The 17,547-nt window shown below is 43.2% G+C and overlaps 1 protein-coding gene across 10 annotated transcripts in view; it reads right to left on the reverse strand.

The window, feature by feature from the left end:
• Positions 1-17,547, reverse strand: part of LOC128892853 (cAMP-specific 3',5'-cyclic phosphodiesterase) — a 179,014-nt gene that overhangs the window by 65,805 nt on the left and 95,662 nt on the right. For 4 of the 10 annotated variants that reach the window (XM_054153441.1, XM_054153442.1, XM_054153443.1 and 1 more), the window contains exon 2: positions 15,396-16,776. The exons of 4 other annotated variants lie outside the window; for them this stretch is intronic. In XM_054153441.1, coding sequence (XP_054009416.1) covers positions 15,396-16,429 — 1,034 coding nt within the window. In that variant the 5' untranslated portion in view covers positions 16,430-16,776. Of the gene's footprint in view, positions 1-8,242; positions 8,259-15,395; positions 16,777-17,547 lie in introns of those variants that run through there. 2 more of the 10 variants (XM_054153444.1, XM_054153450.1) reach the window with 2 other exon arrangements.

The raw sequence follows: 17,547 nt of genomic DNA on the forward strand, positions 1-17,547 counted from the left end.
AAAGCTTGAGAGACACCGCGATAGAGGGTTAATTCAAGGCGCGAGGGATGCAGTCGACATTCGATGTCAGCTGCTCGAGATTATTCAATAGAATTGCAATGAAACGCGTCACGCCGAGACAGAATCGATGGAATCCATTACGAAAATTGAAATTCCCGACCGCGACGGACTCAACAAGTGCTTCGATCCTGCCATTTGGTGGAACAATGTCTCTGGCCTGGAAAAAGGAACCGCAACGGGGGCTACGTGATTTCTCGATTCACCGTCTTCTCCTCGATTCAGCTTCTAATAAAATCGCGTACCACGGCTCAGAAAATTCTTACGGTAAAGCTAGGCGTATCGCGGAAAACAATATGGTCTCGTGTTTATTCGTTTGAGAATTTATACCTGCGCTTTACAGACAAACCATTTCAACGCGATGGACGCGAGTGAAATCAAGAACATACAAACGTACATATGGCTCTCTTATGCACTGCTTAGCTTCGCTTTACATATAAATTGGATTCGTAGTTCCTTGCTTCGAATAATACGGCACAGTAAGAGACTCGGCGATACGCTACTGATCTTTTGCCAGTCGATCACCAAGTAAACCTTGTTTGTGTTTGTTGATAAACACGACTCGTACGTTCGGCATTTGTCTGTTGTCAATCGTATCGCCGTCGACGGACATCATACCGAGCACGGTTAGTTAATTCACCTACCATCCCAACGTTATCTCTGATTATCGTTACTCGAGTCTGGTCGAATGTATTTTTTCCATCCGATACAAGATGCAACGCAAAAAGCATGGTTTTCAATGAAAAGAGAGTAAAAGTAACGAGTTATTTAGGAGGCATCGTTCGCTAACGTACAAACTTTCCCTCTAATTTCTACGCTCTTTCTACAATAAACAACAAATGGGCTGATAACTAATGCGCGTTAATCATAATCGGCAACTACACATTGTTTTTCTCTACTAAATATATCATCGTTAGCTTTCATGCTTGCCATTGAATAATAATTTTGACCGTCGACAGTTGCGGTATTGTTGTAAAAATTGAATAGTCTATTGTGAAAATGTATCTCTGCGGTTCGATCACAGTGTTGCTTCACAGTCGAATGCAAATTCGTTCGCGAGGCTCGCTGCCCCAACAATGACATAACCGACTTCATAACAACGCTGAATTTTCAATGAACTTAACGAGCGTTTGATAAAACGAACGCGACGCTCGTAACGTGTGCGCGCGAAACATCCGTGGCCTTCCACTCGTTCACGCGAACCACGCTGGCGAATTAACGCGAACGCAATAAACATTCGATCAAATCGCGGTCGGCTATGAATTGTTAATGCTGAAACGAATTTACTGCGCAGCACTGATTATTCACATTTTATGGCAAGAACACGACCGTTGTAAAAATGTAATCGATACTGTTACGGTTTCTTAATGTGTGAAAGTATTCGAACAAAGTACGTGTATACTTTCTTTAGGAAAGTTAGCACTTACGATCGAATAAAGACGTAAATGTGTCTCGAGCAACAAAATATTAGAAACTAAATTCATTTTTAATTACTTTCCGTCGTGCCTGTTTGCAGTTGCTCAAATCGTGAAGAAATTATTCATAGTTGCCAAAGGGGGTTGATTTTCGTGACATTTTGTCAGCAGATTGTTACATCATTATTCAAAATTAGAAGACGAGTTATATTTTCGTTTACCAAGTAAACAGTATGATTTCTCAAAGACTCGATAATCGATGCTTTTAGTAAGATCGACTTGTACTACGCGTATCTCGTATCTCGTATCGTTAATCTCCGATACTTTTTGCTCTAAAAACATGCAAGGAGATTTTTTATTGATAATTCTGTTAAATTTTGGATAATGTACATATCTCTCGTCTAACGTCGCAATGCCTCCAACGACTACACCGCTTTTGCTTTCACAAAAGACACATATATTTATACATGTATATGTATACATAACATATCACAATCACCTTAAAAATTCTTTAACTCGTGTGAAATTTATATAAAAATTATTTCGTCAAGGGTACTCATACTTTGAAAAAATCGTAATGAAATCTTCGGGGTTCGACGACTGTTGAACTTTTGCAACTTTATAACCGCAATGAACAAGTTGTATTTGAAAACTTGTTAGAAATGTGTAAAATTGTGGCGCATCGAATCGCGAAAGTGCACAAATGAAAAGAAATAGTCGCGAGAAACGACCGGGAACGGTCGGAGAAAAAGTAGCGACGAGAACACACGTTTCACAACTGCACCACCACGTGAATCGAAGCAAACTAAGCGCACAGCACGCGTTTACGGTCACGCGACGCGACGCGACGCGACGCGACGTGGCGACGTTGGGCGTCGCGACGCAACCACCGGCGCAACTGCTCGTCCGTTGTTGCATTTGCACGTTCACACCCGCATTTCCATAAGGAAAAAGCCTCTTACATTGGTCCAATCCTTTACGTACTTGATCGCAATCGCAATCACGGTACTTTCGATACGAGGAAACGGTAGTACTTTTTCATTTGAAACCACACCGATCACGAGCCAGTGTTGTCGAGGAAACGTAAGTGGAAGATGCGAAAACTGGCAATGGAAATATGTGGTGCGAGGTTTTGTGAGAATGTTCAGGTTTCAACAATCGAAATGACAGGTAAATGCGAAAGATTCGATCTCGCGACAAAGGTGTATCACTCTGCGTTTCAAGTTTCGAGTTTCGAGTTTCGAGTTTCGAGGCCATTTTCCTCGCGAGGACAAACTTAGAGAACGGTCGAGGCGAAAAACTGCTGAAAATCCGTCAGCAGGAGCGAGAAGGAAAGAAATCGATTGTCTTGCGATATCTTTGCGCCTTTTACATAAATGCGAGCCAACCATCACCGTACCCTTGGCTCTTGCCGCCCCAGAATTTCACCAAAATTCGATTCCATCTATTTACGTAAAGATGTCGAAATGAAATAAATTGATACTCCCGTCTTACAAGCCAATCAAACTTACGTAATATCACGGTTTCCGCGTTGTTTGGTAAACGGGTATTGTATAATAATAGCAGCGACTTACCTGTAACAAAAAAGATGAAAACACTTTGTTTATAAATTATTTGTGAATAAAAATTAGATTGCGTGCAATGTTTACTACGGTCACGTATAAATATACAAGTAAAAGGATGAAAGATTAAAAGTGAATTAACGACAACGACGAGCTATGGATAATTACAAATAAAATGTATGATAATCGAATTAGACGAACAAAGACAAACGATACGTGATAGTTTGTAGAGTAACCGTAGTTGCCGTAGCAAATGTTTAAAAATCTGACGTTTTTGATGCAGACATTTTCGAGTAACAGTTTCTTTGTTATGAAATATTCATACGCCGACATAAATAATAGAAGAAACGATCGTTCGTGCACGAGTTCCGTTCATTATATAAGCTTTACGTAGCAAATTATCATCGCGTTACCATTTTATTTCACGCGTCGTGCGCTATCATTCAACCCTTATCTGAAAAGTGTGCTACGCTGTAGGAAAATATCGTAAGGCTGATGACTTGTACGATAAACTTTATACATATTATATTTTCATTAATAATATACACTCGATACGTTATTAGTATTTTATCTATGACTACTGAAACGAACTAAATGTTATTACATAGTTTATCCAAGAGAATGGAAGCTTTCATGAATCTGACAGCCGAGCTTTCTAATAAAGTTCCGGATTATCGAATAGTCTGTCTCTTCCACGTTAATCTGTGCTGGTTATCGAGGACTCTGTAAACAGAAGAGCACAATGGTGGCCCATACTCCATGGAAAATCAATTCTCGAGACTGTGTCGACCTATATTCGTATTCATTCTCACGCAAAACGATAAATCATCAGGCTCAACTTTGAAACCGTAGCTTTTTTCTTTAACATATTCGTAAATGAAATCCAAAGCGAACCATCGTGTAGAAAGCAGCGCGCTCTTAAACTTCACCCGATTTACTTGGTAATCGTTTGTTGCGATAATTATCAACCGAAATGGGAATTATCTATCTCTCGTAGGAGTACAAAAAATTACATGGAAAATATTCACCTTTTCAAAGCTGGTAGAAATAAAATTGACGAAAACTGTGCCGCAAATGTAAGTTGACCAGACGATATAATAAATTATTCATGGCGGAAAGCGCGGATGAAAGCGACGCTGGGATCTTTTATGAAACTGCTCACGAATTTAATACTCTCCCGATAAGAGAAGTATTTTCAATATTACTAGGACGATAAAGCAGAAGAGGAGAGCTCGTTGATAAAGAAGATTCCTACAGAAGTCACCTATCTACCGAACACGTACCTGGTGCTGTTTTAATAACCGTCCGCGGTTGGACGTGCATACCGAATCACAAGTATTGGTTAAAATTAAAATGCCTGAAACTGATACTAATAATAATATCATCAACAACAACAACAACATATATCGTTTAAAAAACTAATTTCTTTTTCGGCTAGTTTTTCTATAGAAACCTTAGCGATATTGGAAAAACACCTAGATAGAATAGCGGTAAGCCGATTATGGAACTAATTTGAATTTTCCAAAATGGACCAAACGAACGAACAAACCAACGACATAACATATCCCTTCCAGCAATGTGATAACAAATGTATCGGTTCAACGATTGTAAAAATAGTATCGATTTAATAAAAAATACGCCTATACGTCGGATAAAAATAAAATAACAAATAAGATCTTTGGGCAAAATTACAAAATAGAATTGAAATAAAATCCCAAGTGTAGCGATCGTTAAGGGGATTAGGCGTGGAAAGAACCTTTCTCCAATTTCCGACTCCAATTTCCCCCTTTCGAGCTGGTTTCACGGTAATCCCGACGTCGAGTTAACCGTATTATTGGCTTGCAGCACGAAAAACCCGAGAATTATGTTCTCCGGCTAATAATCGTCCAGCTTTGACTCGTCCGCGTTAAGGTGCCGCCGCGACGCTCCATTTTTCCAACATATACGGCGCACGAAGCGAAGCGACGCGACGTCGGCGTCGGCGTCGGCGTCGTCGGTGGAAAGTCGACGCAAGGCTGATGGCGGAATAAAAAAACAAACGAGACATTTTGGTGTGAGTAATGGAAGAGGTGGTGGACGGAGGGGGTTAAGTGGTCGTGGAACAGTGGGTGCAGGGGTGCTGCAGAGATTCTCCGATACGCACCTGGCCACGCGCATTTGAGGGCATCAGTGACGTCAAGCTTAGGGGGTGGAAGGTTCTCGATTACGTCACTGGCCCAGGCAGCCTCCGCCGCCACAACATCGATCAGTTCGGATCGTGGGCTGGGGCGAACGGGGCGAACGGGGCGAACGGGGCAAGCGGGGCAAGTGGGGTGAGCGGGGTGACGGCTGATTCGAGGAAATATCCCTAATAACCGACTGCGAGGTCTATTAATTAAATTTTTGATCTCCGTGGCGATATATTACGTGATCTTTGGGTACAGCTCAAACCGCGAACGATCCAATTTTATATGGAACACGACCGATTGGTTGTTGTTTCCACCTTTCAGCTTTTTTTTCGTTACGAGTGAGTTACTTGAGAGTTTGCGAGCGTGCCTCGAGGCTGAACAACGGTGAAACGGTTCATTGTTGGTCGGTTGTCGGATGTTGGTTGTTAGAGAGAAATTTCATCCAACTTTCAAACTGCGCAACATAGTTATCTTCCATATAGCAAAATCGCACAAAAATCTAATTGCGATATATCGAACGGTTGAACGCGCGATGGGCTGAACGTTTAATTACCCTATTATCGCGGAGGGGAAAGGAACACGTTGGGTATGCGATGAGGAAATTCAATTCCGAACGTGGACAAAGTGTTTCGGTTAATGCTACGTTTTTGACGGTATTACCAATTTCAGAAGATTTATCGGAAAGTTACTCCATCTTTTTACTCTGATACTAGATTCTCTCCTTAAAAGAAATTCCAAGGTTGATAGCCCGAGTAAGATTTCATTTTCCCGTACAAGAAATGTACGTATACGTTCCCAAGTCTAGACGGAAACTCGGAGAATTTATCTTCCGACTTGAAACACGAAAGCTGTCCCAGCTACGTCTGTTAATTATTACAACTCGTCAAAGTTTTACGCGAATCGTTGGACATTCGTCTTGCAACCTCCGCAGTTTGCTTCTCGGTTCTCGACGAATTCTTTTGCTGCAATTTACGAATAGAATTTCCCATGGCGAAACGGTAGCTTGCCGCCCCGTGTCCCATTAATAATGACGTCGCTTGGGGACTCGAAAAGAGGAAACACGGTGGGAAAGTAATATCATTTTACGCGCGTTCATCACTCTCCCCTCTTCATCCTGTATGCAACATTCAGACGTAATTAATTACGATGCCTCGTTCGTTTAACGCGTTTTCCATCACGTTCGAACGTTCGCGTCCGTTTGCGTTCAACCAACAATTTTCCTCGAGAATATTTCACTTTGGAAACAACGAGTTTTGTTACAATATACTATACATACACATACATCTGTGAAAACTAAAATATGAAAATGATGCAAATTATCCAGCCATATTTTCCTGAAGGAAAATAGTACAAGATGTTTGAAATTCGGTAAAGCCCGTGGTAATCTTCTCAATTCTGTTCGATACCCACCCGCCAGCGACACCGAACTGAACCGAGCCGAGCCACTTTCACGACCACAGCTAAAGAGAAATTCTAGAACGCGCTCACCCTCATTACTCCCGTTGCTTAATTAATTTCACCGCAAGCATGTCAAGAGATAAACTCAATGCCCTGCAAAGGTACCCAAAGAACGCTACACCGGTGCCATTACAGATAACGTATAATAATTCCTCAAATGATCAACTTTTTCCAAGTTTTTGGCAAAAGATTCACTTCCAAGACCTCGGCTGCTCGAATATCCGTTGGAACGTTCAAGCAATTCTCGGAAGGGCCAATCAGAAATCTTTCCTCTTCGAAACGCTTTGCTCGCTTTACCCGCAGGAAACCATAAATCGGCCAATCACTTTCAAACTAATCTATCTTAAACGAATCCAAGACCGTACCGACAAACAACACTCGCGAACGGAATCCTAAATTTTTCTCTTAAAAAGCTTGTTGTTTTCGAACAAAACATACCTATAAAACATTTACACTGGCAAAGATCCGCAAATAAAAATGCCCATATTTTCTTCGATCAAAAAATTGGTATCCAATCGATTCGGTCGACCAATTACGTACGATAAGTCCAGCGTCTATTAGAAATTTCTAAAAACCGTCGTTCGATTGCGATCAGAAAATTCTTGGTTGATTCTTTTTATCGCGTCGAAAGAAAATCGAGTGGTTCCGAAGCAAGTTCCAGCATTCGCGATGCAAGGCGTCGAGAGAACTCGCTCGGCTGTGCTAAAACGCGTCTCGCGTGTTCGCAGAAATTTCCATCGCAGCCGATGTCACGTGCTACCTCGCTACCTGCCTCCATGTCGGGAGGTAAGCGCTGAGAAACGTGCCAGCAGCTTTGCAAGCTTTGCAAGCTTTGCAAGCCCGGAACGGCCACGGCCGTCACGCGTCTCAACAGTTGAGACGGAAATTGAGGAGGATGTCGCGAAAACGGCTGTGAAATCAACGATAAATGCACTTTGACTTGTCCTACTTTTCCGATAAACAAAACATATTTACCAAGCATTTTCGCGACAACCAAGTACGACGACAATTAACTATTCGTCGAGCAACCCGTTTTCATTAAATTTTGCACGAAAAAGGAAATTAACGAATATCGTTTATACAAATTACGTGTCGTCGATGTTTCTAGCCAACGCGACTCGTAATTTTCTCTGAAAGGAGATTACGCGAACTTTTAAGAAAGGAGAACGCTAGAAAGGATGTTACGCGAATGGATCAAAGGTGAACTCGATTACGGCAAGTTCGTCGGTGTTTGAAACAGTTTCGCGAGCAATTTCTTTCATGGAGAAGATTAATTGGACCCTTGCTTCTCGAGAGACATTTCAGTGGTTCTTTTGAACCGTTTAGACGGATGCGAAGTACACCAGCTATTCATCCCTAGGTTTATAAACCAACCGGGAATCGAATCGATTCGATTCGATTCGATTATAATATATCAAAAATCGTTTCACTCGCTTCTTCACTTGCTTCGTCGAATAACAACAATTCCGTATTTTGTTGATCGAGTAGAAGATCCGTGTTTCACGCTTTTAATCGCAAACATGTTTGAAACTAATCGCGAACGTTAGATTCGGATTAAAAGCTGTCCCGTCGTCTCACTAACCTACTCGAGGGATGAACACGTGGTCCGCAGGGGCAGCAACCGCTGCTCGATCGTTTCCTTCTACGTGCACACCAATCCTGACCCATCCTCCGCGTCCAACCGTATCAATTTCACCTCTTGCAGCGATCTACGCGAATTTCTCGTCGTCGGGGCTCAGAAGGAACGCGCGTCCTCTTCCGTAGAAGCCAACGCGGACGCATTCTCGCGACGGGGGTCGCATTTACCCTCCGTCTTGGTAAAACTCCAACTTTCGAACGGAAACCTTCCCAATTCCGCTGCTGTTTGTCCAATTTTTTTCATCGTACTCGCAACCGCCTGGAAGCCCCAGCTGGTCTTTTAATTTTTTATTAGGAGATCTTCGGTTGCTTTGGGTTCTCGCGAGCTCCTGTTCATGCCGCCGCCGCCGCCGCCGCCGTCGCCGCCGCGTGTGAGCGGTAAAAGGTAGAATTTATCGTTTTCCGGTCCACCGGAGAATCCAAGAGCAAACGAATAAAGACGGCATCGGCATTGGCACTCGTGGGAGCTCTCAGCAAAATTGCAGGATTACACGCGATCCTACCAATTCGAACTACCGTGTCATCCTTCAACGATTCACCTCGAGGTGTGACCAAGATGGATTTTCGAAAGGTCACGTGCAAGTGTCCGCTTCAACGTCGTTCTCAAGCTCTCGATCAATTTACCAGAGACGTCACCGTAACGCTACTCTATTCTGCATTCTTCCTCGGAGGAAAATTGTCTTGACTGTTTCTGGAAACCTCGACTCTCCGCTGTTGGATGAAAGTCGAGAGAAAATCGACGAGAAATCGATGTCCTGACAGGAAACCTTCACCGTGGTTTCCCATCGAAACGATACTCTGGGATATTTGGGACGAGGACTCGGGTTCGAAACGCGTCCGATATACTTCCATATACGTCCATTGAATCTCCGGCAAAACGGGCCACTCTGCTCCCCCACCCCCAGCTCTAGTCGCGCGCGTTCAGATTTTCACTCTAGTCCACTGCTCACCGTCACGACGCAATCTGGCACGTGGTGAACGGTTCTCGCCAGCCTCTTCCTAGACGCGGAACTCGAGGCCGGAGAGAAGCAGAGTCGGAGTTTCGACGTGGGCACCGTTTGCGATTCGAAGAGATTCGCCGAGGCAGGCGTTCCAACGTTGAGCCGGTGACGCGGACTCGAAATCTCGAAATCCCGAAATCCCGAAATCCCGAAATTCACGGACTCGACGCCGACGAGCACTCGGATGGATCGCGAGAACCGCGAACCTGTCGCGGAGCGTTACGAGTTACGATAACACAGGACAGGACGTGACGGCAGAGTTCCAACGTGGCCGCGGAAAATGTAAACTTGTTCGGGGATATGTAGTTGGCCGCCGCGGACGAGAGGATGCGAGAGGTTGCAGAGCCACGTTGGAGCAAGACGAGGAAACGGCGAACCGTCCTCTCGTGGCTCTATCGACGCGAGCGCCTCCTTCGCCGAGGCTTCGGCGCCGAAAACGACGACGCCGGAACCCCTGGAAGGGGTGGCAGTCGAGGACGAGCTGGGGGCGAGGGACGGAAGACGGTGCGTCGAATGGAATTGTTTTCGAGGGTTGGCAGAGCGGTGTAGTTGTTGATCTTGGTCTTGGTCTTGGTCTTGGTCGTCGTTCCCATTCCCATTCCCATTCCCGTTAACTTTTTTTTTTCTTTCGATCCGTTCTTTTCCTCCCCATTTTCGCGCGTTTCGCGTGCTTTTGGGACGCCAGGGGTTCGAGTTCGCTTAAAATTTTACTCGTATTCCAAGTCAGAGTTCCGTTTCCTGTTTTCCCCGAGAATCCTACCCCTATCGCAACGGAGGACTGCTTGGATTTCTCGTAAACGACACGGCCATTTCACGGATTCGTGTTAATCCTTCTATCGAGAGCTTCGACCCCTTCTGCCAAACTCGGAACTTTTTTATCGCGATAGGGGAGAGTTTCGAGAGGGTTGTAGTTGCAACTATCGAGATCGAGCAAATTGAAATTCACGGGCATACTTTATACGTGGTTTGTTTTCAACGAACGTTGGAACCGTAGAGTAATCGGAAGAAATCTTGAGCGAAAATTTGACATCGATATCAATTTTCAAAATACCACTAGAGCAGCCTTAAAGTGCCCGCGGTTTCGTCCTCCATTATTATTTGTTATTCGCGTGTACTAGATTCCGCAAAGCTCTCGGAACCAGCCCTCGAGTATAGAACGCGCAATGGAGTTAGCAACACGGGTCAAGAAGTTAGGTAGCTCGTAGCGAACAACGCAACGGTTAAATGGGCAAGTTTCGATAAACTCGTTCGTTTAACGACAAACTTGTCCTATTTGTTCCTATTTTGTTGACAATTTTGAGAAACTGTAACGTTTGACAAAATTCTGTTATCCTTGGCAATACTACTGTAGTTTTCTAACTATAATCCAACGAACCCGTAGCATATTGTTTCCCTAGCACTTTTTGCCGTTGTCGGCAAATGAATCGTACACGTTGACGTAGTATAGTATTTCATTGATGTTACGTAACATTTTCCATGTCGACGTAATTCAATAAAAATGTTAGTTTTGGTTCCGAATAACCACGTGCTCGGTGACACACCCACGATGCTCAAAATCAATGGAAAGCGGAGGGGTAGGGTGAGGCGGCATGGCAGTGCCGTGACCCTTACCGGTTCCAATGGAAGCTGTCGCCTTTCGACTAAATAAATTCAAATGAAAACTTGCGAAAATGAAAATCCAACTAGTATATTACGTAACGAATGCTCGAACCAATATACGATACGATAGCTCGATCACAAAATGTTCCTTATTCTTTGAAATAAATAGTATAAACGATACGTTCTCGAGATGATTGTTTGAGGTCTCTCCGAAAGTAGCAAACAGCGATATAAAACGAGACAAGAGAGGAATAACAACTAGGAGCTAGAGCACTCGTAACGTGCAACGCGCAACAAACACACAGCTATAGTTGTAAACATAAACACCGTAGACGCGGACAGCGAAGGTAGCGGGTTACCTACGACCTACGCCAACCATTTTCATGCAATACTGACCGTACGCACGCCACTATTACCATCACGGAAGTAACAGCCAGAGAAAGAAAGAGAGAGAGAGAGAGAGGCGTGCTCGAGAAAAAGCTAAAGGTTAAAACAACCATTAGAACGACCAAGCAATGCGACAGAGTTGCTTTGAATTTCAATATTACGTTCCACTACACGTTTTCATGATACGCACGGTGACATAAAGGTACACCCGGTTCCGTTTAGCAACCGAGTAGATCGTACTTTTCTTTCAACTGAATATACATACTTCTTAGTATATGTACGATATATAACAGAAAATGAATTCGATCATTTCGGATTGGGAAAATCCAAGTTCCATTCATTCGACGCTGTTCAATCGCAAGCCACTCTTTACTATAAATTACAGTTGAGAGATGAAATGAAAGCTTGAAATTAGCCTATCGAATTGATAATGTAACCCGAATAACTTTCATCGCGTCAAGTCTCTCCGAATGGTTTGATCGAATCTATATTTTCCAGCTCCTATTTCGCTTTCTCATCAGAGATGTGCCCAGCCACTCGAACCAAGCTTTTAACCTCGAAAAACTTCTTAGCTCTCGTGAAAGCGTCCGAGGTGTCCCTGAAAATTCTCTCGAGCACGCACAACGAGCTACATCGTTTTAAACTACGTCGCGTAACAACGAAAATCATCGTGTAGTGTGCTCCAATAAAAATGCTTCATCGACTTGTTAATAAGAAATATTAACATGCTTCCTTCTACTATACGTATAAACGAAACCAATCGGTTGGAAGAGAGGATCATCAAGCTGTCCGGATTAAACAGATTGGTTACTTTCATTTACAAAGTAAATCAAATCAAGTATTCACCGAGTAAAGTGTCGATCGTTATCGGTTGCATAAGCAAATAACATATTTTATTCCCTTTTTTTTTTTTACAAAACTCTAGAAACGTTGGTACAGTTCATTTTTCTTCGGAATATTAATCGTTGCTTACATTAGCTTAAACGGTGCAAATGAAATAAATTAAATTCCGTATTTATTATTATCGGAAATGAGAAGTAAACCAAAATGTTACGGAACAAAACTACTTGATCTCTAAAGAGATAAAGTATTCGATGTCAAGTATCGATTCGTCAAATAAGCTTCGGTGCTACCGCAGCACTAGCTTGCAGAAAACTCCTATACCCTGCTAGGGAAATTTCGCGTCGGTAGAGTAGTTTCCTCGGCACGAACTTATCTACAGTGGTTCTAAACTCTTTTGGACAGCAGACACGAGTAGCTTAATTCGAAATCGTTCCAACGGTGGCGCCACGAAAATATTACCAGCTGCACGGTAGTTTACCTTTTTTTTTTTTTAAAGCAAAAGGTCCTAGGCCTCGCAAAGGTCAAAAGGTCACCGCCATCGGTAGCTGCATCGTTCGCGACACCAGGACCTCCCGCGAATGGACATCATGGAGGTTTTAGTTGCCAGCTAACCTCGGTCTTATTTGAAAATGTCGCTTCGAAAATGTCTTTGAAAGATATTCTCTGAGGGAAAAAATAATATACACGAATACTTCATTTTTGGCGTAAGACAACTCGATTAGCCAGTTATCTCGGATGAAAATTGTTCAGGTATTCTCTTTGTACGATATTGGAAAATGGGAAATTAACGAGGTTTGCATTATTATCAGTGACCGGTGACCGGTTAGCGGAAACCAAAGCTCCATGATCTCGTGTATTCGAATGGGAAGTTACAAGAGCAAGGCAGAAATCCACTTAGGACAGCCAGAAACCGATATCTCGAGTCGATCACGGAACAGTTACCAGCACAGCGGAACACGCTCTCTAAACAATGTAGCCTAATCGAATTATCGGTCAAACGACAAGTTGTATTTCGTGACACGGGTTACACGCGGTCTATCGGGGGCATGTTTGCAAGACAAATTATTGACATTCGCGACTGAAACGCGACCAATGGAAAACGTATCCGCAAAGCTGAAAATAAATGCAATTACTATGCGAATAAAACAAGATTCGAAACAAGAACTACAAGCAAATAGAGTATCAACGAAATGATTCGAATCAACTGTGACATAATCAAAAGCCTCATTTGGATCGTAGAGCCATTTTGTCGGTCGAAAGCTCAAACTAGGTGCAAACAACAGAAGCACGGATAGCTAGACACACGAAACGAGAAACGTTGTCAGAATATTAAACGACGTGTTTCACATCAGAAATAATTACCATATATGTGTGTCACCCGAACGAACGTCTAATTCCAAGTATCTCGTGTTTTGCATTCTCGAATCGAGGATACACGATGCGAGGATCGCTGTCGAGTGCCAGTGTCGAGGATCTCCAAAGGTTCCAAGTTCCCAATGGAATCTCGACATTTTTTTACGTTAGACTACTCTACTACGATAAATTACTAAAATTCCGGAATCCTGAAAAACAGGGAACAAGTCGGAATACACCGAGATGAAGAAAATGTTTGAATCGCAACAAGTTAGCTGTACAGCTTGAAAATGAAAGTGGGTAAGAAAGAAGGGCGATCGATGATCGCCTTGTTAACAATTACGATCGCAGAATTGAAATTGAAATGCTGTCAGCGTGGTTCGAGGAGGCACGTAGCACGTCGGAAACAATTATTGTCGTTCGTGTATGCTTCAACGCTGACACTCGAATCAATAACTTGACGACGACGTTGTAAACGACGTATTCGTTTTCTGTCCTCCTTGAGCGATCCTCCAAGACTCGGGCATACGATCGACGCGAGATCAACGTCGACGTCGACGGTGCATGCGTTGCGGTATTATCACACCATCTCTTAACGGATCCATTAAAATTGGCAAATTGTTCAAATGAAACTGTTCCCGTTCGAAAAGTTCTCATCCTGGTGACCTCTGTTTGCCCGAGGTGTTTCGGAAACAGTAGAGAAACATTTCAACGTTTGCCTGAAACGGAAGCCGCTAATTAACGATCGCGACGCGTGATCGTTGTAACGCGATCAGCGCGCGCCGTGAATGTTTCCCGTGGTGCAAATTAATCAGCGCGACCAAAGCTCGTTACGAACGGAATCGGAAAGATTCGCAGAAACAAATATAGGTAATTTATAATATCAAGATATGCAAGTTAATTTTCTCGAATCGACTATTTTACGAATAAACATCGTACTCTATGCGGTGCGGGTTCGTATAATGAACTTTCCACGGTAGATGCAGCTCCTTCAACTGCAATTTCCTCTCGTCTTCGTAATAATATTGTCTCACGTGTCGAGGCTCACGGTTTGAGATCAGGTACAGCGATACAGTGATCTACCATGTAATATTCTACAGCCAACGACCCAATTTTAACGCTTAATACAAGATAATATTATCGTTTATTTTATTATTAACCAACTATTCAATTAGACAATATATTTAAAATGCCAAAGATAGAGTAAACGGAAAATTGCCATTCATTTTTGGAAATAAATTGAATCGAAACAATCGTGTAATATTTAAATTTTTCAGCGAGTTGTAGTAGGATTTGTTTTCCGTTACTATAAATTTGTTTATAGAAAGATTGAGTTCCATGTCCGTAACCTCTAATTTACACCGTGCTTATATTACATCCATGAGAATTACGCGAAACGATGGCTCTGTTTTTGATTCTCAGGATAATTGTAAATTAAATTAGAAATTTAATTGGTTCTTTTAATTAATTCAAAGGTATAAAATTTCAATTAATAAAGATACACCTACGAATCTATACTTACTCGTCTGATAAAACGTGCGATACCGTTATTACCGTAAAGGTAGTTTATGTTTGTAAGGTAGTAATTCATTTGTTCCATTTTCCGTATTTGCTCGGCCACTCTTTTACGCTTGTAAAATTCCATTAACAATAAATTCGTTCAGTGTGAAATTTGATACTATGTCTGCTGCATGGAATTGCACTCTTTTCGCCATTCGACAGAAAAGTCTATACCACTCGAAATGTTTCGCAACTTTTCTTAATAAATATAAGCAAGGACGGGAAAAAGTTTAGATTGTAGTTATCGATGGCACACGTATGGCCAGGTGTTTTTATCCAGGAGCGTAGGCATACCAGCAGACATACTTATGTACGAGAGGAATCCTCGGATATCCAACTACATCAACTACTCACTCTAAAAAGACTTCGGAATCGCTTCTGGGCAACACCAACCTCGGCAGAACAATAGCCTTCTTGCGCCTGGTCTTGAGCGTTTGGCACGCGAACTGAAACTCCGTGGATTGTAACGGTGAATGGGGACTCAGGATCGTGATTTTCCGGTCGCTGCCACCTGGACTGGTTAGCGAAAATACGTTGGTCGGCGGTGGTAGGCTCAGATGCTGAGGAATCTTTCTCTCTAAGCCAGTATTTGCGAATAGTCCACGTCTTACTTCTGCGTTCAAACTCTCCTCTCTGTGGAGGTTGTCGCTACTTCTCGACTCGACGGTGACGATCCTCCTGACGTCTTTCGTAGACGAGGTTAGGAAGCTTCTGTAGTGGCTTTTAGTGCCAGCCATGTTCGTCTCCGAAGACAAAGACAACGACTCAAGGGATTTCGAATCTTCGCTGTACCGGTCGTCAGCGCTGAGAAAGTTTTTCGAGGTCCGCAGACTCTCCATGGACCTGGCCGTGATTTGACCGCCGCCACCGATGCTGCCAGTTGTCAGGAGGTGTTGTTGCTGGTGTTGTCGCTGTTTATGCAACTTGGAAAGACTCTTCACTTCGGGTTCGTACTCTTCTTGGCTGGACGACGACTGAGGACTTGGATTCAATAGGCCGACGCGCGTGCCAGAATACGCGGATATCCTAGACTGCTCGTTCGCTCTGAGACTGGTTCTGATCACCTGTTGATGGTTCATCAGCAGAGATTCCGCATGCTCGGGTACGTCCAGAGAATGTCTATTCCCGCCTGAAATTCTGTTGCCTCTCTCGTCCGTGACCAGAGGTTCGGCTGTCTCTTCGTCTTTGGGAATGTTTTCCGCCTCGCTCTCCGAGCCGCACTCCACGGTGTCCGAGTCCTCCGAGTTTCGTTGACGAGTCTCGAGTCTGCAGATTCGAGACGTGAATTGCGAACTGGCCACGAGCTTTCTGCTACTGGACTCTTGCCGAGACAGCTTGTTCACCAGCGTCACCGCGTCTCGTTTCTCGTCGGTGTCATCGTCGTCCATCTTTTACGATCTCTTTACCGACCAAACGGATTTTTCGATGGAATCGTAGTCGAGAAATCAGTTATTTTTTCTAATCGGTTTGGATGTCGATGGGTTAAGTTAGATCGTTTCGGTCTCGGATAGCTGAACGGAAATGGAGATTCGCGTTCGAGTTCCGTCTTTTCGAGCTGCTCTCGCGATATCCTAGTTTCTGTCAAGAATAATCGAGTCCTGATTCCTCCTGGGTTCTCGGGATCATTCGAGCGACGTAACTTTCATAACTTTCGCCACGTCGCGGTCGCGTCGTTCTCCGTGTCTTCCCGTATCCGTTACGTTTACGCTGTCTGGTTCGTTGACGCGTAGACGGGCTGAAATAGTTAACGCCACCGTTTCACAACACTTTCCGATTATCAGGCCAATGTTACATTTGGAGTACCCGTGGTCACCGACAACAACCACACAGACATTACAGATATTTCAAAATTTCCTTTGCTCCGAACGATTCTACAATTCTACGGCCAACAAGGGAACAGATCCAATTGTCACACGGAAATTTTCGAAAATCCCATCGAAAACGGTTCTTGAATGTTGCCAAGGATCTAAACTACCTTCCACGAGTCCGGAAATGCATCAATTATGTACCTAATAATGATTAATATTGATTAATCTTCGATAATTTAGGTTAACGACCAATGTTTTTGGTAGTACCCTTGACAGAAATCGTTGATAATTGTTTAATAACGATTTAAATCGTATCGAAAATGATCCATGAATGTTGCTAGGGATCCTAACCACCTTCCACGAGTGCCAAACTGCCTGAATTATGTAACTAATATTGATTAATTAACGATAATTGCAATGACAGGTGGCGTAGTCAGAACTACTTTGGAACTATGGTTGTCTTAAATTGTTTAAAACTATTTAAATAGTGTACAAGGATTCAGTCCACTTATAGGGGAAGATTCCTAGAAGCCTAAGCTTAAATATGTGTATCCTCAATGTCACGAATTGTTTGTAAATAACCGATAAACAGTCGATGAAGAAATGAGTGTACTCTGCGCATGCGCACTGCTCTTTCTAGCGCCGGCGCTTTCTATCCTTCTCGCACGGTATATCTTTCTCTGTCGCACAATTTCAAG

This window comes from Hylaeus anthracinus, unplaced genomic scaffold, assembly GCF_026225885.1.
Source record: "Hylaeus anthracinus isolate JK02 unplaced genomic scaffold, UHH_iyHylAnth1.0_haploid 2, whole genome shotgun sequence".
NCBI lineage: Eukaryota > Metazoa > Arthropoda > Insecta > Hymenoptera > Colletidae > Hylaeus > Hylaeus anthracinus.